The sequence below is a fragment of the Podarcis gaigeae genome (assembly GCF_964106915.1).
Source record: "Podarcis gaigeae genome assembly, chromosome: 3".
Taxonomy (NCBI): Eukaryota; Metazoa; Chordata; class Lepidosauria; order Squamata; family Lacertidae; genus Podarcis; species Podarcis gaigeae.
In genome coordinates, this window is record NC_139680.1 from 22,024,932 (window position 1) to 22,048,154 (window position 23,223).

Below are 23,223 nucleotides of genomic sequence, written 5' to 3' on the forward strand. Positions count from 1 at the left end.
ACCTGAGAGGGTGCCTCCTGTCATACAGACCTGCCTGTTCACTGAGATTCTTAGATGAAGCCCCCTTGGTGGGTCTTCAACCAAGGATCTATCTGACAACCACTTTAGAAGAGGCCAGCACCTTCCAAATGGAACAGTCCTCCATCAGTCATACCTCGGGTACAGCCACTTCAGGTTGCATTTTTTCGGGTTATGGACCGTCAAAACCTGGAAGTACTGGAACGGGTTACTTCCGGGTTTCGGCGGTTGCGCATACGCAGAAGCGCTAAATCGTGCTTTGCGCATAAACACTGACTCGCAACCTGCGCATGCACGGGTTACAAACGTGCATCCTGCATGGATCATGTTCGCAACCTGAGCATCCACTGTACTTTAAAATCTCTTTCTTCACAACTGGCACTTAACGACCGCTAACCTTGTTACCGAGTTTTATTTTTTTATTTAGAAAAGGATTTATCACACCCCTTTGGAATTCCTGAATATAAAGCAGCATAGAAGTGTTTTAAAGAAACAAATAAATGGGAAGGGTTTTGCAACCTAAATTCTACTGGAATGAAAGCTCACTCAAAATCAACGGGACGGATTACAAGGAGGTACGCTGAGGATCTGCATCTAAGCCAGCCTGCCAAGTTTTATACTACTTTCCAAATGTTTATGCTTTCTGTGTTGGAACCAAAGATCTCACAGAAGTGCCCGTCAAACAGAGGCTATGCAGCTGGAAGTAAAAAGATAATAGCAGTGGGATCCAGGCATCTCTTTTAAAAGAGCTAAGTAATATACTGTGTGGATTTTTTTAAAAGGGAGAAAAAAAGACTGCCTACGGAAGGGGAAATTAGTGTTTCCCAGGAAAGAAAATGCCTGAAGCACATCTGGCAAACTATATCTTTAACCCCTTTTACAAGGTGAGTTATGTTGAGTGAACACCCTTTAACTTTTTTTAAAAAAATGGGAAAGATCTAATTTGTACTTTAAATATACTGAGACAGTATTTGCTATTTTATGTCTAAAAGTGTATAATCAATCAAAAACAAGCAGGAAATCACAGTACAAAAAAATGACTGTTCCATCTGAAGAACATGCTGAACATGAAGATGACAAGATTATGTCTGAAACACACACACACACACACACACACACACACACACACGATTAAATATGAAGCAAATTAAAGAACTCAAACTCAAAAGACTTTGTTTTGGTGCTCACCATAGGCTATGAGCCAGGAGGAGAGATGGAGGGCTGGGAAGGACCAACAAACCAAACCAAAACAAAAATGGTTCATTGTGTAATTACTTGATTTATATTTCACTCTATCTGTGGCTTCACGGGGACGCGGGTGGCACTGTGGTCTAAACCACTGAGCCTAGGGCTTGCCGATCGAAAGGTTGGCAGTTTGAATCCCCGCGACGGGGTGAGCTCCTGTTGCTCAGTCCCTGCTCCTGCCAACCTAGCAGTTTGAAAGCACGTCAAAGTGCAAGGAGATAAATAGGTACCGCTCTGGTAGGAAGGTAAACAGTGTTTCCGTGCACTGCTCTGGTTTCGCCAGAAGCGGCTTAGTCATGCTGGCCACATGACCTGGAAAAACTGTCTGCAGACAAACATCGGCTCCCTCGGCCAGTAAAGCGAGATGAGCGCCGCAACCCCAGAGTCATTTGCAACTGGACTTAACTGTCAGAGTAGCTAACTGTGGTGCTCCTACCCCTTGTCCCCCATCTTAAAGTTAATAGTTACATCCCTGAAAAGCAAACAATCTAAGAAAAGGCTTAGATTTCTCTTACTTTACTTATTTTAAGATGTTTAAATATCCTGCCTTTCTGTCTAACAGACCTCTGAGGCAGCTTCTCCTCTACCCACTGCAAAGAGAATGTACATTTTAAAAGAAGGAGAAGGTAATAGTGACTAGATTCTATCCCGTTTCTCTTTAAATGTTCTGCAGGAACTATGTATAAACCCCTCTCTAGGATTGGAGAGGAGCACCACCACCACCACAACAACAGTGTACCAAAAATCTGACAACTAACAGTGACGTTCCGATGCTTCCACACTCCAATGGAAAATACTGTTTTGTACAATTCAAACAATTCAAATAAAGGACTCTCCTAGAATGGCAAAATCTGATAACATTATTAATTTGGTTAGAAAAGAAGGCAAGGGTAGACCGAATCACTGGGAGAGAGAAGAATTGTGGAAGGGGAGGATTGAATATTCCAGATGTGGAATGATGTTACGAGAAAGGCACACTCTCAGGGACAACAAATTGGTTCAAAAAAGACCCACAGAAGAATTTACAGTATGAAATATATTGTGGATGTCCAAAAAGAGTAGAAAAATGGAATAGTGGACAAAGTTTTATAGGTAATGTCTGTATAACAATATATGAGAAATGCCAGGCTTATTTAGCATGTGGTACATCACCAATTAGGGATGCAGGTGGCGCTGTGGGTTAAAGCCTCAGCACCTAGGACTTGCCGATCGAAAGGTCGGCGGTTCGAATCCCTGCGGCGGGGTGCGCTCCCGCTGCTCGGTCCCAGCGCCTGCCAACCTAGCAGTTCGAAAGCACCTCCGGGTGCAAGTAGATAAATAGGGACCGCTTACCAGCGGGAAGGTAAACGGCGTTTCCGTGTGCGGCTCTGGCTCTGGCTCTGGCCAGAGCAGCGATGTCACGCTGGCCATGTGACCCGGAAGTGTCTCCGGACAGCGCTGGCCCCTGGCCTCTTGAGTGAGATGGGCGCACAACCCCAGAGTCTGTCAAGACTGGCCCGTACGGGCAGGGGTACCTTTACCTTTACCTTTTTACATCACCAATTACATAGTAATAAAGGATGAAAGATTCAGTCTTGTTGGATATTGGATTTGGGGAATTAATGGAAAGAGAATGGTATTCACAACTATGAAGTCTGGAAAAGACATGTGGATGAGCAAAAGAGAAATTGTTAGTAATGCTTCCCATATTTTAGTATGCTGTGTACAAGTAAGATCTTTTAAAAACAGATTAGACTGAAGGTAGGAGTTCAGAGCAGAAATGTTTGAAAAGTTGATTAGAAAATGTCTAATAAACCAGACTGGCAGATGGTATTTGGCGAGCCAACATGACAGTGATGTGGGATTGAGGACTGGAGTGATAGTTCTGTGATATTATGGCAGTGGAAAAAGCTGTACTGTAGCTTTTGAATAAGTGTGATTGTGTGTTTTTTTTGTGTGTGTCAACTGGAGTCAAACAGTTCCCAAGACTAGCACAGATCTATTGCAAAAGAGCTGCAGAACAAAATCCTGGATGAACTTTGGAATTTTTTATTCAGCACTGGTGCCAACTTCATAATAGCAACAAATTTTAGATAACATTAAGTTAAAATAGCTGAACAATAGCATGGAGGAGTAAAAAGGCAATAGGATTAAGGCAATGACAAATGTGGTTTCTGCAAAGACAGTAAGGGGGATTTTCCTCCATATATAGTGGAGATGTCAGGGGGCAAGATGTTACTGGAAGATGGTGTGGTCAGTGCTAAATGAAATACTTAAAACAAGATTGATTAGTAAACCATTAGTACATCCTTTGAATTGTGTGGAGAAAGAAGATTAAAGAACAGTTGGCCGCAGGTATTTTAGAAAACATTTTGCAGAGTTAGTATATTGGCATAGCAGAACTTGCTGGGGCCTTTCCTTCACTAATAATTCCTTTCACAAGTTAAAATTTTAACTGTGCTACTCATCAAGCACAGCACTATGTATGGGGTTTATAAAGAATAAGCAGCAAAGATTCAAGAGAAAGATAGACAGGATTGCAGGTCTGGTTGTGCTTTTGGCCCCAAAGCTCTCCAGCTCTGGCCCAGCCATACCACAAAATGTGCTAGCTATGTAGGAATGCCACAGGTTGGCCACACATGCCCCAGACTCAGTAGATCTTGGGCACTTGCTAAATAAATTCCATTTATCTTTCCTTGCACCAACTAAAATGCAACAAAATAGTAGGCAAGCTTAGGAGTTCTCCAGGCACCTCTGAAACTGCAGAGGTGGTAGTGAAGGCACGACGGTTATGCAATTGCTCTGGCATGTATAGAAACCAGAATTATGCCCATGTTATATTAAGATCATGATGTGGGTCTATCAATGGCATACCAGTTTGGGAGCTTAAGTCATATGTGACTCAGAAAATCCAAAATAGCCACATGGCTGAGGGAAGGATCCATCCAAGACCATGGAGAACATGGCCAAGAATCTCCCGATGGGCCTCACTGTTCTTACCCTAATGACATCCTGTGGTAAAAATTGCAGGATACATTCCTGGACATCATGGGAGATTCCAACCATTCCCACCTCCCTCAGGGATCTAATAATGACACTGATGAGAAAAGGGGCATTCTATGGACACCAGGAGGAGGAAGCCAACGTGTAATTGGGCTGACACATCTACAAAACATATTCTTCACCACAAACTTCAACACACTTGGCCAAGCAAAACATGACCATGCTCAATAAAGAATGCTCGCCTACTCAAGAGGACCTCTTATTGGGAGAATAATAATTTTAGGATTCCCACAGGATGGGGTAATTTTTACAGGGCATGTTTAGACAAGCTTGCATCCAGTACAGAAGAACACATGGGAAGTTACTGCAAATTCCCTTGGCATCTCTCACTGTTTTGCCAGCTTGTTGGAATATGTAGATGCCTATGGATCTGCCTCAGAAAGCTGCCTTATGTCAGGTCCAGTCCAGTATTGCCTGATCCGACTTGCAGCAGATCTCAGACACACCTCTCTCCCATTGTTGGCTGTGAGGTCCTCTTTTGCATGGCATTTCTGGGGAATGAACCAGGGATCTTGCAGAGGGGTCGGCAAAGTATTTGTGGTCCCACAGACGCCGTGGTGGGCCGGAGTATGTGTGTGCGCACACACGCACAAATGCACACACGCACAAATGCTATTTCTGGCGCGGAGGAGGCGTGCTCAGCTTCCCATTGGCTGCAGGAGCTTCCCGCAGCCAATGGGAAGCCGGCCAGATTCGTAGAAGGTGTTCCCTGCTCTGCTCTGCACAGGTTTAGCACACAGTGCATGGGAGCCAACCAAGCGGGCGGTGGGGATCCATGGGCCAGTTAAACGACCCCCATGGGCCGCTTGTGGCCCATGGGGCTTAGGTTGCCCACCCCTGATCTTGCACATGCAACACCTTTGCTTCTCCATGAAGCTATGGTCCCACCTTCACTTGTTAAAGCAGTATCAGGTCCAAACGGCATGTGATACTTATCATGCAGTTTGCCCTTGGATGATTGCTTTTTCTTTCACAAATGTGCTCCAGAGAACCCTCTAGAGCAGTTTTTTTGGGGGGAGCGCGGGAGGAAAGATGAAGGGAAACAGGAAATCCCATTGCTCAAGCAGACTTCTGTTGTGTAAGCAGACAGACATCACTGGATGCCCTCTACACTCTTTGCCTGCTCTTTCTTTTATTTCTTGCGCTTCTTTAAATACACTGTAATTATAATTTGTGCAAAATCCTCTTGCATTTGACTCTGGAAACCTCTAATGAGTACTGGCTAATTCACCCTGACTACCTCAGATAGGAATTCCCAGGCCTGTGCAGGTCTACTCAAAAGTAACTCTCACTGGATTTGATTGGCTTACGTTCAAGCAAGTATACAAATGGTTGTTTCCCCTGGTACAGCAGACTTAGGGAGCAACATAAACCAAAGATTTGCTGGAATGGTGTTAGGATCCAATAGATCTCTGGCTCAGCTCCCAATACCTGGTGCAGCCAGGCTCTGCTGGCATAAGTCCCACACCCTGGCTCAGCCAGAGAGATACACCTCCCTCCCAGCTCAACCAGGGCTGAGCCCCCTAAGCTGAGACTGGTGAATTTTATACTGGTGTAAGCCCTGGGGGAGGGACGCAGGTGGCGCTGTGGGTTAAACCATAGAGCCTAGGGATTGCTGATCAGAAGGTCAGCGGTTCGAATCCCCGCGACAGGGTGAGCTCCCGTTGCTCAGTCCCTGCTCCTGCCAACCTAGCAGTTCAAAAACACATCAAAGTGCAAGTAGATACATAGGTACCGCTTCGGCGGGAAGGTAAACAGTGTTTCCGTGCGCTGCTCTAGTTCGCCAGAAGCTGCTTAGTCATGCTGGTCACATGACCCGGAAGCTGTATGCCTGCTCCCTCGGCCAGTAAAGCGAGATGAGAGCTGCAATCCCAGAGTCGGTCATGACTGGACCTAATGGTCAGGGGTCCCTTTACCTTTAAGCCCGGGGGGTGGGGAAGGATGCTCTGGAAGATAGGTGGAAGTGAGGCTGGGCAGGGGTGGTGAAGTACATGTGCTGGATCCTAACTTCATTCAGTTCAGTCTCACATGACCTGGTAACTCAGAGGTTACCCAGAGGTCTATGCTTGCAAAAAACGGTGGTGCATGCCAACCTTTTAAAGACTCCCCCCCACCCTGGTCAGGCTTAGGTGAGCTCAGGAGGCTGTAGCCCTGCTTCTGAACAGATAAATTATGCCATTTTAATTTAAGGCAGCAGAAATTCTGCCGGCTAGCCTATACTTAGGACACTAATACTGGTATGTGAGTGAAAGTAATTCCTTTCTGATTTTAGTATGCCACACACACACACACACACACACACACACACACACTTTTATAAATGGGGAAAACTTACCTATTTGCTCTCAACAGACAGCTGGGAGAAAAAGAAACTCCTATTCCCCAAGCCATACAGCCAGGAAAAATGTAAATAAATAATAACATAAAAATACAATCCATTTATTTTTATCAAACAAAATAGTGCTCCTTCCAATTGTCCTGAGACTACACAGAAAGAGGGAAGGGAAACTTAAGAAGCGGGGGGTGGGGGGGTGGGACAAGAACAATAAGCAGCTTCAGGTGGTGCCAGGGGTTGCATTAAAGTGACGTTGGGGGTCAGATGGGATGCAACTTGGCCACTTGTGCTTTAGTCCAAGTGAGGGAGTGGAAAGTAGCATACCTGGCATGCAGAACATCTGGGTCATTTGAGGATACACTGACAGGTATCTGAAAAACACGGTACTCTAGGACTGAAATGAGATGTAAGTATAGATAACATGTGCTTCCTAAGCAAACTTCTGGTTTGAAGTTGGAAGTGTGGGGAACATATCATCATTTAGGTAAGGAAGCAGCGAAAAGATCATGGGTTTCATGTACTCCTTTATCCTTCATATGCACTCATTTCTTGTTTCACAGAAACCACAGGGTGCCAGGCTGCCCAAATTGGGACAAACTATAGTGTGATCAAACTACAGTTTGCATCCAAACTGGGAATACACTTGAAATCATGGGTGCTGATTGTAGCTTGTGCACACCATAGTTTGCTGGATTTGGATGTCACGGCAAACTATGCTTTGCACTTGCCCGAAAAGAAATTAGTAGAATGCAGTGGGAGGTGGGAGCATATTAGCACAAAGTTTATTCATGATGGTTGACCAGAGCCAACACATATTCAGTGTCTTGCTTCTATGGTCCCAAACCAATTTCCAGCATTCTGTATTGCCTAAGAGATAATCCGAGGTTTCTTACTACTCTGGGCTAAATATTCACTCAAGTGTTTCCAGCAGTATCGAAGTCTGTTTTTGTTTGGAAATAAGATTTCCATTTGCACAAAATGCTAAGCAAACCATACAATGTTGACTTTAAGATTAAACTCAAAAGGGACTTTTCGCATCTCCCCAGCAGGAAGCAAAGGAATGCCTGTGACTGTGTTTGTAAATTTTAAAGTATTAAAAGTAACAGATACAGCCTCAGTTTTTTTTTTAAAAAAAACAAGCTCACAACACAGAGATTTTCAGAGAGAATGAGACATCCTGGAGACCCTCGATAGGGGAGGTGCTTAGGAAATTCATGAGTCTCCTTTAGCTGATCCATTTTTGCCCCTGGAGAGGCTTCCTGCAGGACGCTAAATGCATAAAACAGCATGCTCTAAACAGTCATGCTGCCTCACTACGCAACCCTCACCAGGAAGATAACGGATATACAAGAAAGAGGAATGTTACTAGCTGCACATGTTTGAGTCCTCTTCTCAATCTAGCTGAAGGAAAGGAAACTGAATAATTTGGAACAGCAGATGATTATATCCTTTTCAAAAAGAAGAACGCAGAATCTGAAAATGGACCACAGAGCCAGCAGCAGCTGAGACAGATCTGCCTGACAACTTTTTAACCAAGCTTGGGACTCAACAAGAAACTGGGACTCAACTCCCCCCCACCCACCCCCCGCCAGATTCGCACATGTCAGTGGGGCACTGACTGCTGGAAGACGCTATCTAGATAACCTTCGCTCTTTAACAGCGTTTGATCTTCTGATTTATAAAGGAGAAAATGTGGCGGCATGTTTGCTTTATTCTGAGCTGCAATTTTGCTCTCGTTCTGGGATTCAACTCCTTTAGAAAAAACATAGAGACCCTGGGCAAAAAGCAGTACCAAGTCCAGCATGGCTTGTGCAGCTACACTTTCCTATTGCCTGAAACAGAAAATTGCCGTTCTTCTTCTTCTACCTCCTATGTTTCCAATGCAGTGCAGAGGGATGCACCTTTAGATTATGATGATTCCATACAAAGGCTCCAACTTCTTGAAAACATCCTGGAGAACAACACACAGTGGCTAATGAAGGTAAAAAAACAACCCTGTATTATTCTATCCTACATGCGGGTTCTTGCAGCAGCACAATTTGCTGATTTGTTGTTTTCCCTTTTGACGAGTGAGTACATTGAGTTGCGGAACATTTCATTCACTTGCTCTTGACAAACAACTTTGTCGAAAACATTTAGTACGACTGCATGCTATTTACAGCCATGTGAAAAATCCAGCGTGAGGAATTTTGTTTCCTGAACTAGAGCAACTGATTTATTTGTTCTAAAATGTTGCACCATGTTTTTCAGGGAGGAAAAAAAAAAAGAGCTTTCAAACCTGTATGCTATGAACAGCTAGAAACAGCTTCTTTGTTTCTATCCATATTATATTTTCAGAATGACATGCGGTGGGTGCAAACTCACATGCACGCAACTGTCAGATATGCAGGGTTTCATACGTGGAATTTACTTCCAGTCAAATTTGCTTAGCACTGCAGGCAATAGTTAGCATTATTAAGGTTTGATTCACACCATGAAAAAATAGCAGGAAGCCCAATTTTACACTGTGTGTACCCATAGCCTAGCGTATAATGTGCAAGGAGGGATCATTCTTGTGTAGAGGCTGTGAAGAATCAAAGTTAATTGTGGCTTCCTACAGTGTGCACGTATGATTTAAAATGAGATATGCTTGAGTCCCAAAGATTTGAATGGGACTTTGGCAACGGTATTCTTGAAGAACAGCTCTGTGGACTGGCGCAGAATGTATCTGTGAATATTATTTTAATCATTTTGAATGTCTTAAGTTACTGACTTTGATACAGGGATTCAATTTTGTGTGTGAAATAACGTTACTTTGGGTGGCGTCTGGATTAACTATTGTTTTGTTCTAAAAGTCTCTGTGTAATTCCTGCACCACTAGACTATGATGGATTAATATGGGATAATTGGTTAGTTACAAACAAATGGACTTGTGAACAAGCATCCTACATTGAAAAAGCTAACAAAATCACTTTCTAGACTATCGAACAGTTTATCTAGACTGTATGACAGTTCAATCTATTGATGTTTACTCTGAAGTTGATATTTACTTCAAAGTAAGTGTGCAAAGGATGGCATCATAGACAAACTGAATAGATAGTGCAGCTTAACTGCATGATATCCTTGCAAAGTCACATGATACAAGACATGTCTTCTGAGAATGAAATACATGCGCTGAAAACCTAAGCCTGCTGATTCAGAGGTAAGGTCCCATTACGTTCAGTTAGATTAATTCTCTAGGGTTCTTGCTAAGGACTGAAGCTTTAAAGGATCTCATTTAATATCTCAGTATATTCATTAGAGAAGGCTGCAAATACTTAGAGTACACCTCACTAATGTAGCATCACAAGAAATTAAAATCAATATAGGCCCTGTTTGAAGCTTTTAATCAAACATGTATTATGAGCTGTTATTGCAGACTAATGTGTCCCACACCTTCCTATGATAAGAAGCAGATAAGATTATAAAGTAACACTGAAAAGTTATGTTAGAGAATTTAAAACTGCATTTAATAATCTAAAATATGCTTTGGGGAAGGTTGTTTAAATAGCTGTGTATCTAGCAGAACGATCCTAGGTATGTCCTTTCAAAAGTATGTCTGTCCTATTGAGTTAAATGAGACCTTACTTCCCGATAGATGGGCTACAATCTTATACAGATTATTTTAGAGCAAATCCCATTGAACATCATGAGCGTTACTTCTGAGTAGGCATTGGTAAGATTGAACTTCAAGCTGCAAAATGTCATAAATGTCATGCCACCATTCATATAGACAGGTAGGTAGGTAGGTAGACGGATAGAAAATGGGTTTTAGAACCCGACTTGATGTCCATTGTTTTTATATTTACTTAAATAACAACACTGAATTACAAAAAAGTTTACTTTCCACACCCCCACCCTTTTACTTTAAGTAAAAAACTAAAATAACTAGGAGAGTCAGGATCAATTGCAAGACTGCCACAACACATTTCTCAGGTCAGCAATTTTATTTATTGCTTTTTCCTATAAATCTCTGGGAATTTCTTTATGACAAGCACATTCAGCAAAGTCATTAAAACCAGGTACTTACTTTTGGAGGTCAGTCAATCCATTTAAAAAACAAATAAACATTCTATTTCTACATTTTTATCAACTGACAATGCAATTGTGCAGAAGTAAGGTCCATTGGGTTAAACGAAACCCTAACTTTCTATTGGATGACATTGGTTTTGTGTTTGGCTTGTCATTCCTTTAACACAGGGCACTTAGGCTATCTTACCCTCATTATCCTCAAGCAACTTAGGTCCCAAACTGTTTTCCTAATGAAACCTAGTAAATAAGAATAACATGAAGAAAAATCCATAGGGATCATTCCAATTCATTATTTATAAACTCTTTTATTTATGCTAAGGCAAATTAATGTACATAACACATGGATGCCCTCGAATGCCACTTTGTAACTATTTCAACCGGTTCTGGAAAATCTGACAAATTTAATTTTCCCTTTTTCCTTTAGTGAGCCTTTCTAAACCCTAGGAACCACTTATTTTTGAAGGGTGCTTGAAATAACACTGCCAGCATAAAAATCTTTCTAGCACCAGTTATGCACAAAATCTTTGTTTCAAATGCATTCTACATCCTCACACAGTATCACATTTCCCACCTTCAATCAGTCATCAAAAGGAAATGTTATCTTTCTGAATGGACACCAAACTGTCTGAATGGAAGAGAGTGGAAATCACTGTGGATGCCTCACAATCACAATAGGAAGCTGGAAGGTGTCAGAGTTGCTGTGCATTCCGGAAACTAACAGAAAACCAAGGCCAGTGTTTCAGACGTTCCTAGAAAACCACAACCACCATGGAAGGCTTGCAGTTAAAATGAGATTACTATTATTAGCACACCACCTTATCTTCCAATATCTTTTAAAACCCCTTTTCTAAAAATACCAATTTGTCTGACGTCTGAGCAAAACTAATATCTGGCATACCAAAAGAACAGGCTAATTTCATACGATATGTTCCAGCAAATCACAATCCAAGAGGAAGTAGAATCCTATAATGCATATAAGAGTCTGCACCACAATAGTCCTTTCAAGTCTGCCACTACCCCGGAATTTTTTACTTTTTATTTAAGTCTTCCCAGTATTGCAGGAGAAAAACATAGCCTGCTTGAGTTCGTTATAGGCTAAACAATCTATTACATTCCCTTGTAATCAATTTCTAAAATACTTGATAATATTATGTTATTTCCAAGAAACAACTATTGCTATTGTTAGTCTACAGTTGCAGTAGGTTCAAGATATGGAAAAATTAGGCTTTTACCCTGGTGTGGTTTGAAAACAGGTACAGCCATTAATTTGATTCACAGCTGCTTCACAGAAATAGCCTAACATATCAGACGAAGGGGTTGACAGATCTGATGGTCGTGTAGTTACATTATTACAGCTAGGAATGTTGACAAATGAGATGCACTGCCCTCTCAAGAGAGGCATGAAATAGTTAAAGGTTATCTGTGATGGAGAATAAACTAACTTTCCGCTAGCTGTTCTGAAAGGACCGTGCAAACCAACTGTGGAGATGCCCACAAAATAATGGCTCAAGAAATCTTTGCACACTCTCTCACACAAACTTTATTCCATGTACATAAGCTTACATATATACACTCAAACTGGCCAAATGCTGGCAAATATGCCTCTACTTCCCCAAACCCTACATCAGTGGTGTCCAAACATTTTTCAAATAGGGCCAGATTTGATGAAGTGAAGGGTCGTGAGGGCCGACCAAAGGGCTGATTAAAGTTGTTAACTCCAGTGTTGTTGAGCTTTTTTAGGATTGAAGTTGTTGAGGGTTTTTTATGGTTTAAGTTGTTAAGGTTTTTTATTATTATTATTTAGGATTTTACCCCAGGAAATTAACTGCCACAGGGGCCGGATTGAATCAACCAACAGGCTGAATTAGGCCCCCGAAACGGACTTTGGACATGCCTTCCCTAACTGACACTTAGCTGTGCAGATTCACATTCTCTTCTGTAGTCCCGTTTCCCTCCTCATTCATGTCTGTTATACAGAGGAACCTTTGCCCCTCGCCCAGGCTCTTGCCATTTCCTCTCCCTAACATCTCAGCATAATGTGTATTACAAAAATATTGCTTTCCATGCCGTCATTATATCCTCTGCTGAACATCATTGATAGGGAGCATGTAATTAAAAGCCACGGGATGCATTTGTAGTATTCAAGGGAGGTGTTGGTGTTGCTAGGGAACCTGTTTATTTACCGGCACAGCAGCTGCTTGTCAGTTAGTGCAGGGCCTTGTAATCAAAGGAGTGCGCAGGATGAGACTGGCATAATGGTTGCTGACGATGCAAAGGTAAATGAAGGGTCTGTATGGGCTGCCTTGCTGGAAATGCTCTCCTCTGTAGTTTTGACGGGAGAGAAGCATTTGGGAGATCTCTCACAGGGAGAGCAACCTAGCCTCTTCACAACCTTGGCTTCATATTTCACAAAGTATCTCTCCTACCCTGAGTGGTGAAAGTGGCTTTCTGAAGGAGGGCTGGCAATGGATCAATTAAAAACCACTTACATCTCATCAGGCAATAGTCAGGTATTTAGCACATATCGCATGAACAGTGCCATGCATGGCTACCCCACCTCCAACATCAGACATGCTGGCTTGCCTTAACTATCTCTCTGCATTCAGTGGACCAGGAACCCAATCGTGTGGAAGCCTTCACATATATCTGCAAGCTTTCTTGCTGCAGACTTTCATGCCAAATGCGCAGACAGCAGGGGACAGGACAAGCCAGCATGCTTGATGTCAGGAGTGGGACTAGCTGGCATAGCCCTGATCACAATTTGATCAGTGAGCGGGGAATAGAGAATTCAGCTATTTGCAGAGACTGTTGTCTTCTGTAAGATTTCAGAAGCCAGGTCCCCCCGGAAGCTTTAAAATGTACCCCACCTGTCCATAGCAAATGCAAACGCCGTAGCAAATGCAATTGACCTGTGCCAGCTTTTGTTTATAATCATTCTGGCATCTAGGACAAAGTGCCTTTAAGCATGAATAGAGTTCCTTCCACTCCAAGATCTTGTTCTCTGGAGGCCTTAGGTATTACAACACCCTACGGGACCTGTGTCAAATACTTAAAGGATTTACTACTCCCTTCCCATCGAAGAGCCTTTATGCTTGTGAGATTAAATGCTTTCCCTTCTGCAGCAACTAAAGGCAGATTCTCGCACACTCCATATCAAGCCCGTTTGTGTGCCTGCAACCAAGAAGTACCAGATTCAATGGAACACATTCTCTTAGATTGCCCTTTTCATAGCAGACCTTGCCAACTGATGCTGAGTAAAATGTTGGACCTCTGGCCCACAACCCAGAGGAGAAATCAAATGAGGTTTCTCCTGGCAGATCGGGACAAAGATACTACTGCTCTGGTAGCTTCCTTTTTAGCCACAATTTTGCCTGAAAGGGTTCCCAACGAACCATCCCTTTGGGAAATAGACCCTTGACAGCTTCAACCTTGTCCTTTAATTATCCCAGTGATCTGAAACGTTTTATATTGTGATGCCAATAAAGGTACTTGACTTGACTAGAGTTCCTTCCGCCTAAAGGAAGTTTAAGAAAAGAAAAATCTAAGGACAATATTCATTTTTGCCCCTGTCTGAAAGGTGGCTTGGGATGTGATGGACAGGCACTTGTCTGACTAATGCATATGAAGCTCTGGTTCTGCAATGAGACAGCTGGTTCATCTGCATGACTTCTGGGAGATCAACACAGCTGTATGCAAGGTCACCAAATGCACGCTGCCACACAGCCCAGGTCATCTCCTTGGTTCTTTTACAGGTGACGCTGTGTGCAGCCACACAGCATGCATTTGGGATGCAAAGCACAGGGTATAGGAGTGCCTTACACAAATGTGCAATCATCATTCCCCAGCTACCCGGCAGTCTAGACCAGGACCACTATGCTGAATCTCTAACGGGCTCGTCTCCTGGTGTTCCTGAATGCCAAAGGCCTTGTTCCTGTTTAGAGATGCTCGCTAAACAGTTGAGAAAATGGATAGCTACAAGCTCACTTGAGAAAGCTGGTAGGCTGGTTATGTCCACTCTTAAATCAGGGAGCATGACCCATGACTCCTGCAGATCTCCAGCAGACGTTCCTTCACTCACACACTTGTACTATTGCTGTCAGGTGACATCAAAATGCAGTAATAAGCAAGGCTGCTCCAGCTTGCAAGGGCGATGGGAGGGGGGTGATGTCACACACATGGTGTCTGGATGCTGGGAGGAGCTAGGGACAGAACCAAACCTGGTGGCCACGCAGCTTCAACACCCATTGGCTCATCCTCCACCTCCTCTTGGTGCCATCACTGGCAGGAGACTGCTTCAACCCAAGGAGCTGGCCACTTGAGCTGTGCCACAATTGGCTCTGTACTTTTGGGGCATGGGGAGGGTCCTACTCCTGAAATATAGACAAACCCAAAAGGACTCAGCCCCCAGGAGCTGATGCCCCTGGCTGCACACTCATTCCTGGCTACATGGAATATCTGGAAATAATTCCCCATGCTCGGAGTAACAGGCAGCCAGCTGGGGAGGAACTTCAGTTCAATGGTAGAGTAGATGCTTCACTGTCTCACATTTAATCACTGGCACTTCCCAGTAAAGAATCTCAGATCACAGGGCTGGGAAAGACCTTGAAGAGGGCACTGCTAGTTAAAGCAGACATAGTGAGCTAGATAGACAATTGCTCTGACTCAGTTATCAGGCATGTTCATCTGCATTCATCATTCGACTGGCTTCCCTGCCACACTTTGAACAGTTCTGTTCAAAAGCACGGAACTGAGAACAAGCACACCTTCCGGCAAACTTTTCATTCCCCTGTTCCTTTGCACATGGGAGGTGAGCTTATTTATTACAATTATTGATGGAACTGCCATTCAGACAGATGGCTCAATGGCAACATCTCACTCAGTTGCGTTCCACGAAGGAGCTCCTGTGACAAAACCTAAAATGACTGGACCAAAGTTCAACACACCCTATTTTAGATCACAAAATAGACCTCTGGGCTTGTCCAGCTTTGTGGGAAAACATTCTTTTTTTCAAAAAGTATTTTAGTTAAGTTTTGCAAGAGCTTCTAGTAAAACGGCTGCATACAAAAATTCCAAACAACTGATGTGTACAGCAGAAGGCCCTTTTTATAAAAAGCAGTTTTAGCCTGGAATATATATTATTATTATTATTTTTACTTTAAGCTCTTTGTATAATGTCCATTGGCCAGTTTGCTTCCTGAGTGGAATAGGCTCACTTAACCGGGGAAACTTTAGATGCTTTGAAAAAACTGATGTAAATAAATCACTGGCCTTTTCAAATCCTTTAATAGTCTAATGGAGAAAATACATACCATACTATACAGCTATTACACTGTTACAGTACAGCTGTTAATATCATTTTTAGTGTTAACATAATGTTGAGATCTTTGAGATGTGAGGAGACCCCACAGGCCAATCCGTTGTGCGTTAAGCTCCACACTACCATAAAATTTATTAGCTATGAGACAAAATAGTTCCAGTGGTTTTTATTTCAAATAATTGTTTGGTGTACAAGAATGAGAGATAGCATAACAGAATTCAACAGCAGGTAGAAGTGACCTGTTTCAAGTAGCACCATAGAGGCGGGAGAAATAGATGAAGGCAGGAATTGGTGTACAAATAATTTGGTGAGATTTGGAATTATTCTAGTGGGTGGAGGCTTCCTTCAGGGAGCAAAATTTATTTCTATTTATGTACTGTTTTCAAGTTATTACTATCTTTTTTATATATAATTTTTTCTTAAAATGACTTCCCTTCCTCTCTTTCCATGGTTCATTTTGCATATCATAAATCCCTGCATCTTTTACATAAATTAAACCATTCAATATTCCATTATTACATCCACCAAAATTTATTTACACTGTTGAATTTATCTCAAGGCTGCCAACATTTTCAAGTGTACGCAATTCCCGCCCCCCATATATTCAATAAACATTTTCCAATCTTCTCTAAATGTATGTTCTTCTTGTTTCTATATGTTAAGTCTGCAAGCTGCACATATTCCGTCAGCTCAAGTTGCCATTCTTCTTTAGTTGGGACCTCACTCGTTTTCCATTTTTGGACTAACAAAACATGGGCCGCAGTAGTGGCATACATAAATAATCATTTTTGACACCTGGGAATTTCATTCTGGATTATCCCCAACAGAAATGATTCTGGTGGTTTTTTTTGGAAAGTAATTTTAAACACTTTTTTCAATTCATTATGGATTATTTCCCAATACTCTTTTATGCCTTTACAGGTCCACCACATATGAAAGAACGTTCCCTCTACCTCTTTGCATCTCCAGCACTTATCTGATTCAGTCTTATATATCTTAGCAAGCCTAACTTAGCAAGTTATTACTATCCATTTATTATTTCTATCCCATCTTTCTGTCAAGGAGCTCAAGGCGGCATACATGATTCTCCTGCTTCCCATTTCAACCTTATAAAGAGCTCTGTGAAGTAGATTAGGCTGAGTGATGGTGACTGAACAAAGTCACCCAGAGAGCCTCATGACTCAGTGGAGATTTGAACCGGTTTCCCAGGTCCTAGTCCAATACACCCAAATGTCATCTGGATGCTGTGTCAGACAGCAAGATGTCAGCAACGCTGCTTCCCCCTGTCTACCAATAATCCTCCACGGTGATGCAAAACCATTAGTGATTATTTTTATTCAATCTTCCTTTGAGCTGGTCTCCGGCCCACAGTTAAAGAAAGTACTGTTGTCTCTAGCTGACAGTACCACCAAATGCCACCAACCACATATAGTTTTCAATAGCACGAAAATGTTCAGCTTTGATCCATGCCATCACAAGTTGTGTGGATGGCGATTTTGACCTTAGAAACCTCTCTCTATTTATACAAAGAGGGCATCTAGGTGATTCATTACACAATATATGAGTCTCTGAGCTGCACAGCAAGGTACAAATTCTTAAGATATGGGCGTATAAAAACTTAGCAAAATCTGGTAGAAGATGACCAAGCGAAGAAGAGGTAAAAAAATTCCAGAACAGATACATAATGCATAAGAAAGCCTATGGAAAACATTTGCTCTCTTAAAAAATACTTCAGTTCATTGGCACTTGTTTTGAGAGTTTCTTGACTCTACCTATTTTCTGTTGAATTGGCCACACAACCAGAGATTTTGAGAAGCAAATGGTCCAATGCAACAAGCATCTACAGAGCAAATAAGGCTCTAGGAGGAAGCACCAAGGTTATGCCACTGCGTGACTTGGGCTATTTCCCCCACATTGCCAAGGATGCTTCACTGTCTGACATCGTGCAAATGTGTCATATAGAATTGGACAGAGAAAATGCATGGAGGTGGTATCAAAGATGACCCGAATTTGGATAATCAGAACATGCTGAGGGAGCTGGGTACTTTGTTGCAGTGACTCCATATGATCATATAGGACAAGACAATGTGTACAAAGTCTAATTTTATTGTACAGGGTGATTCATAACGAAGCATACAGTTTCCATTTACTATAAATGGAAACTGCATACTTCATTATGAATTACCCTGTATTACATATCTAACATATATTAATTTTATATATTCTGCTTGGCCTGTGTGGCTTCAGATGCCATTGGAAATGACTGGGTGGAGGCTTTGAAGTTTGCATTTATTAGGGAAGGAAGTATATTTTTCAACAGCCAGATCCACTTATTCCCTTATTAGATTGAATCCTATCAGACCTCTGCCCCATTTCTTTTTAAATTATTTATTGCCTAGAAACTGTAGATTTTGGACTGACTTGTTTCTTGAAGTTACAGCAGGTTAGCCAGATGGAAAAGTTTCCAAGAAAAAAGAAATAAAGAAATAGCAGGGTGGAGGGTAGAACATCACTTGTCTAAGTCAACCTCTAAGTAATAATCATTTTAGCTCCAAGTGAGGTGTACTTTCTGCAAGACTTGAATGCAACAAGTAGGTTCTCATGACATATTGAATTTATACTCTTACGATATGTGCTTGGACAGAATATATTACTATTCTAAAGTAAGCTATTATCAATTCTGTTCTTAAATTTGATTATCGGGCAGAATAAATCCAAGAAGCTGGGAACATATAGGACTGGTTCGCACCGAACTGTCTCTGCCTTTGCAAGTTGCTCCAATCTTCTCTAGCAAAAATGTTTCTTATTCAATAGCAGATGTGCATTCACAGTAGAAAACACTGCAGATATTTGAGAAACGTTTGTCCACCTGTTGCGTAACAACCTCTGTGAATATTTAAGAAAGGTCAATATGAACTTTTGGAAGAATAGTTTGGTAGCTTCTGAAATGCTGTGCTCAGGGGGCAGCAGGCAGAAAGAGATTTATATTCTTTCAAAGCGTGTTATTTTGAGAGCAATTTCCTTCAAGTGCAAAACTGTTTAAGTTGGGTCTAATGCTTGGCTACCAGCAAATAGGTACCCTCAGGAAGCTAAAACACAAGCAGCATGCTTGGGAAATCAAAGCAGTCCCTTTATTGCTGTGTAAAAACAGGCACAAAAGCCAAACCAACTAAGCTCCTTTCCACAAAAACAGGCAGCAGCAGAATGCGAGGCATTTCACAGTCAGGGGCTGGAGGCATATAAAATTATCTCTGAAGGCAATTTATATCCTGTGATGCATAAATAGAAGGGGGCTCAACTCGCCAATTAGGCATTGTGGCTTGGATACAAAGATCCCTGTGCATGAGCAGAAAGGATTTCTGCACAACTCACATTCTTTACTAAACCTTCTCCTATATTTTCTCCTATATGCACCCACAAAACATTAGACCCCAGAAGCTCTAATGTTGAACGTGATGCGAAATGGGGATCTGCAGCTGAGGAATGTGACCTTCCCACGTGCATAAGAAAATGCTTTTTGCTGTTCTTTCTACAAATACACATGATGGAGAGCAGCAAATGGTCACAGCTTCCTAATAATAATAATAATAATAATAATAATAATAATAATACCTTGCCCGTCTGACTGGGTTGCCCCAGCCACTCTGGTTGGCTTCCGACATATATTAAACATAATAAAACATTGCACATTCAAAAGCTTCCCTATACAGGGCTGCCTTCAGATGTCTTCTAAAGATGATAGAATTACTCATCCCCTTGACATCAGATGGGAAGCTGTTCCGCTGACCTGGTCAGTAACCTTACAGTCTATGTGTGAGTTTCCCCTTTATTCTGCTTTACATTGAGTATAGCGAACCTTAAGCTCTGCCCAGGTGGAATCTCTCAATGCTTCTTAATGGTGAAACTGAGCTGAATGAAATCAATTTTACATGGAAAAATAAACCAGGGACATAGCCATGATGATGGTTGACAAAGTCTATTAGGGAATTGAAAATTCAACAGCTTTCTGACTTGTTGCACATACTATGTGCCCGCCATTTTCTTAACACCAGTGCTGTCCTGTCCCTTTAAAGTTCAGTATTATTAGAATTTCAGTTGTTCTGAAGAGGCTGGGGATGGTGTGTGGTGTCTCTCCGCCACTCGCCATGAACATTTCTCGGGTACTCTGCAGCCTCCCTTGGCAGATCAGTCTACATCCCAATCTCAAAGAAGGGCAATGCCAAAGAATGCTCCAACTACCGCACAATTGCATTTCACACGCTAGCAAGGTTATGCTTAAAATTCTACAAGGCAGGCTTAAGCAGTATGTGGACCGAGAACTCCCAGAAGTGCAAGCTGGATTTCGAAGGGGCAGAGGAACCAGAGACCAAATTGCAAACATGCGCTGGATTATGGAGAAAGCTAGAGAGTTCCAGAAAGACATCTACTTCTGCTTCATTGACCATGCAAAAGCCTTTGACTGTGTCGACCACAGCAAACTATGGCAAGTTCTTAAAGAAATGGGAGTGCCTGATCACCTCATCTGTCTCCTGAGAAATCTCTATGTGGGACAAGAAGCTACAGTTAGAACTGGATATGGAACAACTGATTGGTTCAAAATTGGGAAAGGAGTACGGCAAGGCTGTATATTGTCTCCCTGGTTATTTAACTTATATGCAGAATTTATCATGCGAAAGGCTGGACTGGATGAATCCCAAGCCGGAATTAAGATCGCTGGAAGAAATATCAACAACCTCAGATATGAGATGACACAACCTTGATGGCAGAAAGTGAGGAGGAATTAAAGAACCTTTTAATGAGGGTGAAAGAGGAGAGTGCAAAATATGGTCTGAAGCTCAACATCAAAAAAACGAAGATCATGGCCACTGGGCCCATCACCTCCTGGCAAATAGAAGGGGAAGAAATGGAAGCAGTGAGAGATTTTACTTTTTTGGGCTCCATGATCACTGCAGATGGTGACAGTAGTCACAGAATTAAAAGACGCCTGCTCCTTGGGAGAAAGGCGATGGCAAACCTAGACAGCATCTTAAAAAGCAGAGACATCACCTTGCCAACAAAGGTCCATATAGTTAAAGCTATGGTTTTCCCAGTAGTGATGTATGGAAGTGAGAGCTGGACCATCAAGAAGGCTGATCGCCGAAGAATTGATGCTTTTGAATTATGGTGCTGGAGGAGACTCTTGAGAGTCCCATGGACTGCAAGAAGATCAAACCTCTCCATTCTGAAGGAAATCAGCCCTGAGTGCTCACTGGAAGGACAAATCGTGAAGCTGAGGCTCCAGTACTTTGGCCACCTCATGAGAAGAGAAGACTCCCTAGAAAAGACCCTGATGTTGGGAAAGATGGAGGGCACAAGGAGAAGGGGACGACAGAGGACGAGATGGTTGGACAGTGTTCTCGAAGCTACAAACATGAGCCTGACCAAACTGCGGGAGGCGGTGGAAGACAGGAGTGCCTGGCGTGCTCTGGTCCATGGGGTCACGAAGAGTCGGACATGACTAAACGACTAAACAACAACAAAGGTACCCCTGACCGTTAGGTCCAGTTGCGGACGACTCTGGGGTTGCATGCTCATCTTGCTCTATAGGCCGAGGGAGCCGGAATTTGTCCGCAGACAGTTTTTCTGGGTCATGTGGCCAGCATGACTAAGGCGCTTCTGGCAAACCAGAGCAGTGCACGGAAACACCATTTACCTTCCCACCAGAGCAGTACCTATTTATCTACTTGAACTTGACATGCTTTCAAACTGCTAGGTGGGCAGAAGCTGGGACCGAGCAAAGGACGCTCACCCAGTCGCGGGGATTCAAACTGCCGACCTTCCGATCGGCAAGCCCTAGGCTCTGTGGTTTAGACCATAGCACCACCCACGTGTCTTAAACATCCCTTAGGCATCTCAAAAGTAACACAGGCACAACAGAAAGCTTACATCCCTCCCTGGAGAATTGCACTGACGTTTTTCTCTCACTGTTGCTAATTTTCAAATACGTTCTCCCTCCCGTATTAACTTATGGAGAAATGTCAAAAAATGCAGGATAATATTTTTTGGCACAATGCTAATACCCAAACTGGTTCAGTTATATGAGTAATTTAAGAAAAAGCAAATGCTGTAAAAAGTACAGTGTTCATTCCAACAGCAGGAAAAAGTGAAACATATACCAAGCTACTCTTTGATACGAGGAAAATTATTATGGATTATGGCATATTAGTATCCAAACCAAGGAATTCATCCTATATTCAGGCATTAGCAGACTTCAGCTAGCTCCCAGGATTTTCTTACTAGGCATTCCATTAAGAGCTCGTGTAACTACAGTGAAATGGATGCTTGAAAACAGGAGCTGCTAAACTTCGTGGGCATGTTTGCAAACTGGAGAAGCCATTGTGGGCACAACATACGGAAATGTGATATGCTGTGTCTGGCATATTGCCTGTTAGGAACTGCCTAATTCTCACACACGTTTTGTTCCAAAGGCAGAACCTTAAAGAAATATTGCAAATGTTTGGAATGCTGTGAAATGATTAAAAGGTCATGATTTTTCACACAGATACTGTACCATACCCTGTTCTGCATCTAATGTTCTCGAAAGTCTCCAGTAATTGTTGTTAATTCTCCTTATTGATGATTTTATCGTTTTATTTTTATATTTTTGCACACAGTCTTGAGGTTTTTGTTTAACATTCAAGCGGTGTATAAATTTTATGAAATAACTAAATAAAGTAAGAAACAAACCCTGGAACAATAAATTTAAAGGAACATAACTGCAGAGCCAGCAGTTAAAACAACTGATAAAATAATGTAAAATAATGTAAAATAAATAAATAAATAATCAACAATAAACCCATGATAGGATGGATTTTGACTGCTGCATCAAAGATGGCAGACAAAACACACAGCAAACTTGCTGACAGAGAGGATTCCACAGTCTGGGTCTAACCACAGACCACCTGTTTGACCTCTGAAGGTACGGAGTGTAGTCAGAGAAAGGCCTTTGGTGAAGATGATGAATGTTTGTTCAACTTCAAAAGTAAATCTCTTCTGTCCAGTGGGGCTTATTCCCTACTTAAGCATCCCCAGGAATTTTTCATACTGAGTAGTGACGTCTACTATGCAGAGAGAAAGTGTATGTATGGGTAGATCCACAATTTCATAATGCATACAAGTACTGCCAAAACAAACTCTAAGGTGCTTTCAAGAACCAATAAATAGCAAGTCCAAGTTA

General features: G+C 42.2%; 2 protein-coding genes and 1 long non-coding RNA gene across 3 annotated transcripts in view; 2 read left to right on the plus strand and 1 right to left on the minus strand.

The window, feature by feature from the left end:
• The window catches only part of MCPH1 (microcephalin 1), a 107,854-nt gene that overhangs the window by 26,683 nt on the left and 57,948 nt on the right, over nt 1-23,223 (minus strand). The window lies entirely within an intron of this gene.
• On the plus strand, nt 1,144-2,105 carry LOC310840820. Its single transcript, XR_014562173.1, has 2 exons — nt 1,144-1,285; nt 1,937-2,105. It is a non-coding gene; the product is annotated as an uncharacterized lncRNA (long non-coding RNA).
• ANGPT2 (angiopoietin 2) overlaps nt 7,769-23,223 on the plus strand; it is a 46,775-nt gene continuing 31,320 nt past the window's right edge. The window contains exon 1 of the mRNA XM_083730500.1: nt 7,769-8,621. Coding sequence (XP_083586626.1) covers nt 8,331-8,621 — 291 coding nt within the window. The 5' untranslated portion in view covers nt 7,769-8,330. The remainder of the gene's footprint in view (nt 8,622-23,223) is intronic.